Source organism: Haliotis rubra, unplaced genomic scaffold (assembly GCF_003918875.1).
Source record: "Haliotis rubra isolate DU_JTF1 unplaced genomic scaffold, ASM391887v1 Scf789, whole genome shotgun sequence".
NCBI lineage: Eukaryota > Metazoa > Mollusca > Gastropoda > Lepetellida > Haliotidae > Haliotis > Haliotis rubra.
The window spans coordinates 205,373-217,490 of NW_025767511.1; the positions used below are offsets into that span (position 1 = coordinate 205,373).

General features: G+C 40.6%; 2 protein-coding genes across 2 annotated transcripts; both read left to right on the forward strand.

Moving 5' to 3' along the window:
* Nucleotides 1-1,968: 1,968 nt before the first annotated feature.
* LOC124261086 (leukocyte elastase inhibitor-like) lies at nt 1,969-4,239 on the forward strand. Its single transcript, XM_046695406.1, has one exon. It carries the CDS (start codon nt 2,498-2,500, stop codon nt 3,773-3,775), a length of 1,278 nt encoding a protein of 425 aa, XP_046551362.1. The 5' UTR covers nt 1,969-2,497; the 3' UTR covers nt 3,776-4,239.
* Nucleotides 4,240-5,420: 1,181 nt separating this feature from the next.
* Nucleotides 5,421-7,910, forward strand: LOC124261085 (leukocyte elastase inhibitor-like). The gene has a single exon (XM_046695405.1). It carries the CDS (start codon nt 6,045-6,047, stop codon nt 7,320-7,322), a length of 1,278 nt encoding a protein of 425 aa, XP_046551361.1. The 5' UTR covers nt 5,421-6,044; the 3' UTR covers nt 7,323-7,910.
* Nucleotides 7,911-12,118: the final 4,208 nt, after the last annotated feature.

Consider the following 12,118-nt stretch of genomic DNA (forward strand, 5'->3'; position numbering starts at 1 on the left):
TTTGTTGATATCTCACAGGCGCGAGCTTTTTATATGTTATGACAGTAAATTAACTGTTTATATAATTTCATTTGTCTATTTCACCACACGTTCTCCTTACCGAGACACTTTCTCAGTTCGATACTTAAAAGCAATGTCATTATTTAGCGTTGACAGAATTTCTAACTGTGATATAGATATGTCGTTGTCACAGACAAAACAAAATGCATTGATTTATGGCCCGAGTTCGGTCTCTGTCACATTATGTAATTACACAGACAGGCAGGTGTGATACTTGAACACATGACATGTTATGATGTCTGTTGATTGCAAAATGTTATACACAAAAAATGAGCATGTATTTACAAAACCCAACATCTCTCTATATATATACACACAATTAGCCGTGAAGGCATCTGCAAATGAACCGGCCGTTACACTTGAGTGCACACCCACCCGCTCTGACTGGGTTCGGTATCCCGGCTGCTTCGTTTCTTGGGAAGTAAACCGAAGTACACAATTTTGCACTTTCGATTTGCGATTGTACGCTTATAATTTTGTTTATATATTTTTTCGTAACCAGCAATGTATATTATATGTCATGAATAAGTGATAATTGTGTTTTAATTATGTTTGATTTTTTGGTTGCATGTGACCTTTAACCATTAGGCTACCCCACTGCCCCCACTTGCCTTAGAAGCCACCACATGTGTTACATGTGCTTCAGTGTGGGGAGGGACTGAACACCCGGGTAAATGTCAGGAGTCAAACTGCCGACTGTGGTCATTGATCCATAACTCTTCTAATGCAACTTGATTCACATAATCTGTGAAGTATGCACTTTACACAGGTCAATGTGCTACCACATAATGACAACCCTACAGATGTATATCAACAGAAAACTGTATATTTGCTTCACACATGGTTCAATGGAAAATAAATTTATTCTGAGATTAAAAGTGCATCTTTCAATGCATATTCACAAAGTCATCTTTACTGAAAGGTGATGATTATTTTGTTTTACTCTATCACGGGTTTAACTGTTTGTTAGGATTTTCAAAGATGCTTGAGAAGAAAAACTTGGAGGTAACCTCGGCTTGACCTAAAGTTGACTGAAGTGAATTGGGTGTCCGTGTTGCTGGGTTCAGTGTTGTTGGGTCATGCTTCAGTCAGTGGTTTGCCTATCCCAGATTCTATTATGTTCCATGAGCAAGATGTCTGGAGATAATCATGATAATAATCTCGGCTGACATTAATCAATGTTCATTTTCTGAAATCCACATTTGAGGTTTTCGTAAGTTATGCTATTGATGTAATTTATCTGAATTTTGTGAATAGATGAACAACAAGAAAGTGTACTGGAATGTCATCAAGGTCAGTTGGGTAGTCTTGTGGTTAAAGTGTTTGAGTCTTCTCATGGGTAAAATGTGCGAAGCCTGCGTCTGATGTCCCTGTGATATTGTCGGAAAATTGTTAAAAGTGTAATAAAAAACCCAACTCACTCACAATCACACTCACTCACTCAAACTCACTTAAATTCACTCACTCACTCACTGCACTGATATTCCTTGAGTAAGTGAGTTGGTTTCCAGCAATATCATGGCGGGGGACACCAGAAATGGGCTTCACACAAATTACCCATGTGGGGAATCGAACCCTGGCCCTCGGCATGATGAGTGGAAGCTTTACCCACTAGGCTACCCCACTGTCCCCTGGAGCGCTGGAGCGTATCTGGAGCACTGAATTCAGTAAGATTACACAAGTAGTTGATTAATATCTTAAATATCAGAAGTGGATGCAGAATTTTGAGAAAGAGAATGGAAGTACAAGGACAGTATATCAGATAGATATTATCAAAATCACTGGTAGTATCTGAAAAGGGCACTTCCGGGAAATCCCCCATCCCTTGGTTCTGACAGTGAATTTGGGGGATGGATATGTCACAAATGGGAAGCTAAAAGCAAAATAGATTTTAGTACCATAAGGATATATGTTTGTGTAAAAGGTTTTAGCTGAGTCTACTTTCATAGCTCAGCTATTTTATTTTGTTTTCTACAAAAACAGAATGATAAGGATTTTCTACTGTTGCTTCTCCTTGTCCAAACTCTTGATCCATCTTAACTGATTGTGAGTGCTACTAAACAATACCCAGCACCACTAACATGTCCAGGTATAGTCATGTTCTTATCTATGTCCAAGAAATGGGAAAAACAGGAAACAAAAATGACATGTAACTGCCCAATTATTAGTAAGCATGCCTTCGAAAACTTGCTGTGTCTTAACTGAATTATCAATCGTAGATTTGGTTCATACCTCTCTATCATCTCTTTCTGTATGACTTTTCTCAAATACTCCCCATTTTCCCCTTCCAGTTCCTAAACATCCTGAAGAATCATCTTTACTGAGAAGATCTGTCACAGTATGGACTTCAGCTTTGCTTGTTAGGCCTTGATCCTTTGCTGTCCAATTCAGCTTCAAATGAACTCACTCACATTCATCTGTAAAAGAACTGAAGAATATGTTGATCAGACAATTGTTGTCTTTTCAAGTTACCAGAACATTACTTGTCTTGTGTGATTTCTTCTACAGAACCATGGCTGGAAGTGGAACTGGACTGAAGACCCCAGACCTGGTGAAGAAGGTCGCTTCTGCCAATTCCCAGTTTGGTCTGGACCTGTACAAGAAGGTCGCCTTAGAACTGAAGGACTCCAATGTGTTTCTGTCTCCCTTCAGCATCTCGGCAGCTCTGGCCATGACCCAGCTGGGAGCTCGAGGTGACACAGCAGCTCAGATGAACCAGGTCCTGAAGTGGACTGACATCCAGGACTCCGTACATCCAGGGTTTGAAGACTATCTGCGTCTTCTGAAAACACAGGGAGACTACGTACTTACAACAGCCAACCGCTTGTTTGTGAATGATAAGGCCAAGATTCTGGATGAATTTCTACAGAAGACAGAGAAGCATTATGGTGCTCAGGCTGTTCTGTCTGACTTTGTGGGCAATGGAGCTGGAGAGGCGGAGAAGATCAACCAATGGGTGGAATCGGAGACCAACAGCAAGATAAAGGATCTGATCACAGGTGGAATCGATCCACTGACAGCTATGATCCTTGTTAATGCCATATACTTCAAAGGCAACTGGGCAGAGAAATTCGATCCGACAAGGACAGAGAAGGGCATGTTTAAGGTGAAGCCTGGAGAGACGGTACAAGTTGATATGATGCGGATGGAGAAGAAGTTCAGGTTTGGCCTAAATGATGAACTGAACTGTTCTGTGTTGGAACTGCCTTATGTAAAGGAGGACCTTAGCATGTTCTTCTTGTTGCCTTACAAGGATGATGGTTTGGGAGAACTGGAAAGCAAACTGAATCATGTATCTTTGACGGAAGCCTTAAAACGCGTTGTTCACAAAACTACTGTTGACATCTCTATGCCCAGATTTGTATTGGAATCAAGCTTTGAGATGAATGAAGTCCTGAAGTCGCTGGGAATGTCTGATGCTTTTGACGAGCAGAAAGCTGATCTGTCCGGAATTGATGGAAGTCGCCTCCTGTATGTCTCTAAGGTGGTCCACAAGGCCTTCCTGGAAGTGAACGAGGAGGGAAGTGAAGCTGCTGCAGCCACAGCAGTTACATTCATGTTTTTATCCCTCCCTATCTCTGAGCCTTTCAAGGCAGATCATCCCTTCCTGTTCCTCATCCGTGACAACCGAGCCGATGTTGTGCTCTTCATGGGCAGACTTGTTCGTCCTCCCACAGCAGGCTCAGCTGGTGTTTCACAGAAAACTGAACTGTAGAGCTGTTGATATGATTCTGAATTAGATCAACATTAATTAAGTAGATTGTTTGACTGAAACTATTCAAAGAGCTGCTGACAGTTTCCGGAAGTAGGCTAGTATATTGTTATTGTTTCCCTAGATGAAGGTATAAGAGTTCAGTAGGGATGTAGATACTGATGGTTATTGGTATTCTTTACGTGTAACACCATATCCGACATTGAGGACCATATCCATAGTTAGAGACCATATCCGTTGTTGAGGGCCATATGTAAATTTAAGGACCATATCCATTGTTGAGGACATATGTAATGTTAAGCACCATATCCGTTGTTGAGGACCAAATGTAATGTGGGGAATCAAACCAGGGTCTTCGGCATGACAAGCCAATGGTTTAACCACTAGGCTATCCCACCGCCCCTGTGTGAGAATGAACAGAGGATTATTTTGATTAAACCCACTTGCCTTAGAAGCCACCACATGTGTTACATGTGCTTCAGTGTGGGAGGGACTGAACACCAGAAAATGTCAGGAGTCAAACTGCCGAATGTGGTCATTGATCCAACAACTTCTCTAATGCAACTTGATTCACCTGATCTGTGAAGTATGCACTTTACACAGGTCAATGTGCTACCACATAATGACAACCCTACAGATGTATATCAACAGAAAACTGTATATTTGCTTCACGTATGGTTCAATGGAAAATAAATTTATTCGAGATTAAAAGTGCATCTTTCAATGCATATTCACAAAGTCATCTTTACTGAAAGGTGATGATTATTTTGTTTTACTCTATCACGGGTTTAACTGTTTGTTAGGATTTTCAAAGATGCTTGAGAAGAAAAACTTGGAGGTAACCTCGGCTTGACCTAAAGTTGACTGAAGAGAATTGGGTGTCCGTGTTGCTGGGTTGGGTGTTGTTGGGTCATGCTTCAGTCAGTGGTTTGCCTATCCCAGATTCTATTATGTTCCATGAGCAAGATGTCTGGAGATAATCATGATAATAATCTCGGCTGACATTAATCAATGTTCATTTTCTGAAATCCACATTTGACTCGATGTTTTACGTAAGTTATGCTATTGATGTGATTTATCTGAATTTTGTGAGTAGATGAACAACAAGAGAGTGTACTGGAATGCCATCAAGGTCAGTTGGGTAGTCTTGTGCTTAAAGTGTTTGAGTCTTTTCATGGGTAAAACGTGCGAAGCCCGTGTCTGATGTCTCTGTGATATTGTCGGAAAATTGTTAAAAATGGCATAAAAAACCCAACTCACTCACAATCACACTCACTCACTCAAACTCACTTAAATCCACTCATTCACTCACTGCACTGATATTCCTTGAGTAAGTGAATGAGTAAGTGAGTTGGTTTCCAGCATTATCATGGCGGGGGACACCAGAAATGGGCTTCACACAAATTACCCATGTGGGGAATCGAACCCTGGCCCTCGGCATGATGAGTGGAAGCTTTACCCACTAGGCTACCCCACTGTCCCCTGGAGCGCTGGAGCGTATCTGGAGCGCTGAATTCAGTTAGATTACGCAGGTAGTTGATTAATATCTTAAATATCAGAAGTGGATGCAGAATTTTGAGAAAGAGAATGGAAGTACAAGGACAGTATATCAGATAAATATTAGTAGTATCTGAAAAGGGCACTTCCGGGAAATCCCCCATCCCTTGGTTCTGACAGTGAATTTGGGGGATGGATATGTCACAAATGGGAAGCTAAAAGCAAAATAGATTTTAGTACCATGAGGATATATGTTTGTGTAAAAGGTTTTAGCTGAGTCTACTTTCATAGCTCAGCTATTTTATTTTGTTTTCTACAAAAACAGAATGATAAGGATTTTCTACTGTTGCTTCTCCTTTTCCGTACTCTTGATCCATCTTAACTGATTGTGAGTGCTACCAAACAATACCCAGCACCACTAACATGCCCAGGTATAGTCATGTTCTTATCTATGTCTAAGAAATGGGAAAAAAAGGAAACAAAAATGACATGTAACTGCCCAATTATTAGTAAGCATGCCTTTGAAAACCTGCAGTGTCTTAACTGAATTATCAATCGTAGATTTGGTTCATACCTCTCTATCATCTCTTTCTGTATGATTTTGCTCAAATACTCCCCATTTTCCCCTTCCAGTTCCTAAACATCCTGAAGAATCATCTTTACTGAGAAGATCTGTCACAGTATGGACTTCAGCTTTGCTTGTTAGGCCTTGATCCTTTGCTGTCCAATTCTGCTTCAAATGAACTGACATTCATCTGTAAAAGAACTGAAGAATATGTTGATCAGACAATTGTTGTCTTTTCAAGTTACCAGAACATTACTTGTCTTGTGTGATTTCTTCTACAGAACCATGGCTGGAAGTGGAACTGGACTGAAGACCCCAGACCTGGTGAAGAAGGTCGCTTCTGCCAATTCCCAGTTTGGTCTGGACCTGTACAAGAAAGTCGCCTTAGACCTGAAGGACTCCAATGTGTTTCTGTCTCCCTTCAGCATCTCGGCAGCTCTGGCCATGACCCAGCTGGGAGCTCGAGGTGACACAGCAGCTCAGATGAACCAGGTCCTGAAGTGGACTGACATCCAGGACTCCGTACATCCAGGGTTTGAAGACTATCTGCGTCTTCTGAAAACACACAGGGAGACTACGATACTTACAACAGCCAACCGCTTGTTTGTGAATGATAAGGCCAAGATTCTGGATGAATTTCTACAGAAGACAGAGAAGCATTATGGTGCTCAGGCTGTTCTGTCTGACTTTGTGGGCAATGGAGCTGGAGAGGCGGAGAAGATCAACCAATGGGTGGAATCGGAGACCAACAGCAAGATAAAGGATCTGATCACAGGTGGAATCGATCCACTGACAGCTATGATCCTTGTTAATGCCATATACTTCAAAGGCAACTGGGCAGAGAAATTCGATCCGACAAGGACAGAGAAGGGCACATTTAAGGTGAAGCCTGGAGAGACCGTACAAGTTGATATGATGCGGATGAAGAAGAAGTTCAAGTTTGGCCTAAATGATGAACTGAACTGTTCTGTGTTGGAACTGCCTTATGTAAAGGAGGACCTTAGCATGTTCTTCTTGTTGCCTGACAAAGATGATGGTTTGGGAGAACTGGAAAGCAAACTGAATCATGAATCTTTGACGGAAGCCTTAAAACGTGTTCACAAAACTACTGTTGACATCTCTATGCCCAGATTTGTGCTGGAATCAAGCTTTGAGCTGAATGAAGTCCTGAAGTCGCTGGGAATGTCTGATGCTTTTGATGAGCAGAAAGCCGATCTGTCCGGAATTGATGGAACCCGGCTCCTGTACATCTCCCAGGTGGTCCACAAGGCCTTCCTGGAAGTGAACGAGGAGGGAAGTGAAGCTGCTGCAGCCACAGCAGTTAGGATCATGACAAGATCGCTCCCTATAATTGAGCCTTTCAAGGCAGATCATCCCTTCCTGTTCCTCATCCGTGACAACCGAGCCGATGTTGTGCTCTTCATGGGCAGACTTGTTCGTCCTCCCACAGCAGGCTCAGCTGGTGTTTCACAGAAAACTGAACTGTAGAGCTGTTGATATGATTCTGTTTCAGAGCAATGTTACTGTTATTGTGACCATCTCCATCAATTAAATGCATTATATTATGATATTTAATAGCAGTACGTTGTTTGATTGAAAGTATCCATAAACTTCTCTCAGTTACCAAAGTAGACTAGTTTATTTTCTATTTTTTAGTGGTTCTGTTTTAACCTTAGTATAGATTGATCTGCCTTTGATTTCACAAATGTGGGACAATAATGGCCCCTTGTTCCATGCTTTAGTATTGTTTATAAAAGAAATCCACTTTTTCACTGCATTTTTCACATTCATGGAAACATGAACAATCCTTAGGACTTTTAAACTCATGTCCTGAATATTTTTAGATATTAACTTTCCATTAAATGTTTTCACAGTGGCTGACCGTTACAGATTTGCTTCGGCTTTATGTGTCTATGGTGGTTATACAGTATATTCTCAAGGTTAAATATATTCTAAATATGTTCTGAAAAATTGACGTGTGTAGAGATGGCACATATTTTCATATAATGCATAAAATAAGACTGTCATAAAACATGTATTGCTTTAATCATGTCAATAAATAGCTGTGATACACTATATTTTGAATACATTTCTTTCTTAGTATAACAGGAATTCAGGGACTGGGAAAGGCAGGGGCCATGGGCCATTTTGCTCATTAGAATACAAAATGGCCCATTAAAATTTTGAAGTTTACTATTGATACAAGGGCAGTGGCCAATTCTAAATTCCGAAAATGGCTAATAATCCTGAAAATGGCCCATTGTCAAAGTTCTCTATCCCAGTCCCTGTCAGGGTTAAAAACTTCTCACCTGTAGGCAAGAGTCATTCCTCTGTGAGTGGTCGTGGAGTCTAGTGGATGGAGTGTTTGCCTTGGTAGCGACATGTCATAGGTTTGATCCTAGAACTTGTTGTTTCCCTGCCTTCCACCAAGCATTAGGGATGTAGGACTAAAACTCATCAGCTCAGTGTTGTGAGTGAGGTTGGGGAGGGTAACCTAGTGGTAAAGCGTTCGCAACGCTCGTCACGCCGAAGACCGAGGTTCAATTCCCCACATGGGTACAGTGTGTGAAGCTTATTTCTGGTGTCCCTTGCTTTGATATTGTTGGAATATTGCTAAAAGCGGCGTAAAACTAAACTCACTCACCCACTCACTGTAAGTGAGGTATGATTGTTAAATTTTGGCTTCTGATATGAGCTTGCACCATAAAAAAGCGGCATTAGTCCAGACTAGTTCATGTGGCCACACACATTCATGCTTGTCACAGAAGTGCAGTAATCTGAAATGTGACAACAAACCCAATACCACCTCCCCTTCGCGTATTGCAAAATACATGTGGACAGATAAGAAATTTAGTGAGTGAGTGAGTTTAGTGTCATGTCGCTTTTAGCAATATTCCAGCAAATATTTCAGGGAACAGAAGAAATGGGCTTCACACTTTATACCCATGTGGGGAATCGAACCTGGGTCTTTGGCGTAACAACCAAACATTTTAACCACTTGGCTACACCACTGCTCGCTCCCCCACAAATTTAAGTATACTGACCAGCAATAAATACGCAACTCAGAATTTATGAAAATTATACTTTTTCAGCATGAGTTTGGATTTGATACTTTAATACAATTGCTTTGATTTCTTGAATTGCGTTTCTTTTGCTGGTCAGTATATAATGATGAGCACATCAAAGGACTCATCGGGAGACAGGTAACATATGATATACAGGTGTGAAAGGTTGTCTTAGTAACATGATGTGGATGTATCTCAGCACGGGGAAGGGGAAGTGATTTCGAATCTGTGAGGGTGCGGGGTATTGGTCAATGCTCTTAGCCTACATGGACATTTTTAACCATCTTTTGATATTTGCATGTTTTTCATGAGATTGTATATTTGAAATTTTTCTTTTGTTTGTTGTTTAATGGCGCACTCAGCAATACTCCAGCTATATGATGGCGGTCTGTAAATAATCGAATCTGGAGCAGATAATCCAGTGATTGACATCATGAGCATCAATCTATTGGGATACAATGACATGTCAACCAAGTCAGTGAGCCTGACCCAGAGCTACAGATAACTTTTGGGGTCATTGAGTTATGTACTCTCAATTGGGTACCCTAATTTTCCTTTCTGTAACCAAATAAATTGTACTCACCTCACTCAAACTCAATTGGGTACTTTGCCATTTTCCATTAATTTCAAAATATAATAAAGTTAAAATGTTAGTGTTTGTTATTTATGTTTTATCTGTATTATGAGAAACTGTAAGTTGTCAAGTTCATGTCCTGAAATAGAACCTCACAGTATACCTCAGTTATTTTATCTAACCCCCGGTACGCAAGCTAAGATTTGACATTTTTGTGTGTTTTTATTGAGTATTTACAAAAATTTAAGCGTACTTGTACACAATAGACTTAATAGGAAATGAGTTTCACATAAATATTTGCATAATTTACGCAGATACGCAGCTTAGCTGTACCTCTGCTGACCACCTGATCCCGTTAGTCGCCTCTTACCACAAGCATGGGTTACTGAAGACCAATTCTAACCCGGACCTTCACCGGTGTAATGACATAAACACTGAGAGACTACTTCCTCCATCCTGGGAATTCTTCCCACAATAATCACAAGCAAAATTTCTGATCATTTAGGCATTTTACTCTGGGATAGTTACTCTGAAAGTTTGATTTTATGACTGTTGAACAATATCCTTAACTTGACCCATCCTAGCGGACGAAACACACAAATGCACATCCAAACTACATCAGTGATCAGACTGACAAAAGACATTCTACAGCAATCTATATATTTAAATATCTATTTGACACAGATTTGTAATCTAGTTTAAAAGTGAAATTAAAATCTTTTAATAACCCCGCAAAATACAGAACACACAGATTTTGACAATGGGGTTGTGTAAGGGGAGCTCTTGTGTTGTTGGTTGTTGTTTAAACACGCTCTCAGCAATATTCCGGCTACATTGCGGTGGTCTGTAAATAATCGTGTCTGGACCAGACAATCCAGTGATCAACAGCATGAGCATAGATCTATGCAATTGGGATATGATGACATCTCAACCAAGTCCCGTTGGTTGCCTTACGACAAGCATGGGTTGCTGAAGACCAGTTCTAAGCCGGACCTTCATGGGTGCAGGAGCTCTTATGTGAACATCATTATCATTATTAATTATTACCACTACAAATTTATATTTTATACTTATATTTTCCTAATACAGTCAAGCACTGTTGCTTCGATGTTCATGGGTCCAAGAACAAATATCGAGTTATCCGAACTTCGAGACATTCGACCAGGGCATATCATCACTTATCACTATGAAAGAAAACAAAACACTTCTCAGTATGTTTTGATTCGAAACTATAATCCGTTATCAGTAGTGTTTAGTCGTAACAGTGAGCAATCCTAATTAATTCCTTCTTAATTAATCCTAATTGAATAACAAACAAGTGACACCTTCAACTCAATTAGCCCTAATTAGTTTACACTACCGCATCCCTTTGATTCATGCCGCACCGTGTGTAAACATGTGGAAACAACCTCAGTTCAGAGAGATACTTGCCCATGAAAGGAAGGTGAATATCAAGTTTCTTTGCACATATTGAGTTAAAAGGGTAATTTTGCTTGTTGGGACCATGAAATTATATCGAGATATCCGAAATATCGAGACATCCGTATCGAGTTAAAGGAGCTTGAATAATGATAAATTATGAAGGATTTTGCCGGGACCAAGATGTAATATCAAGATGACCGAGATATCGAAGTAATCAGAGTTTGACACAACGGTGCTCGACTGTATATGGATCCTAATATATTGCTTGTAATGGTAATAATTAATAATGAATTTTTCCATGAATTATCATGGAGAAATAATTCATAGAAAAATTCATTTTTAATTATTACGCCATGATACCATTCTGGTACCACCACAAAGCAACACTTCTAGCTTTCATAGCACACATGAATTAGTACAGGACGACATCTTATTTTGACTCATGTGGCCATATTTACACGACTACTAATCCACACTTTCAGCATTTAATCACAATGGACATTTATGAAGTGCCTGTATCCAAACACTTGTGCATGCTCAGGGTGCAAACACATATAGCTAGAACGTTAGCAGTCACATGACTTCTTATCCCACCAGGTACCCATTCACTGCTGGGTGAACAGAGGCAATTATGAGCAAATCACTTGCCTGGACTAACGGGATGAGGTGGTCAGGTTCGCTGACTTGGTTGACATATGCTGTTGTATCCCAACTGTGTAGATCAATGCTTATGATGTTCATCACTGGATTTTCTAGTCCAAACTCCACTATTTACAGACCGCCACAATACAGCTGGAATATTGCTGGGCATGGCGTTAAAGAATAAATAAACATTGGGGAACAAGGTTCCATTTTTTGTATCCTTACCAAAAGTTATTTGTTTTTGTAGAGGTGGTGGGAAGATGTCGTGCAGCAAGGTGTCCCAGCTTGCTGCAGCCGATGCCAAGTTCAGCATTGACCTCTACAGAGCACTGTCCAGTTCCATGTCTGACCAGAATCTGTTCCTGTCCCCCTACAGTGTCCTGTCTGTCATGGCCATGGCATACATAGGTGCCCGAGGAACTACAGCCTCAGAGATGTTGCAGGCCTTAAGACTGACGGAAATATCAGAAACCATCCACATCGCTTTTCAGGAGTACCTGGCAGTTATGAGCAGCAAAGCAGAGGGCTGTGATTTAGCTTCAGCTAATAAATTATATGTGAGAAAGGACAAGCAACTGTGC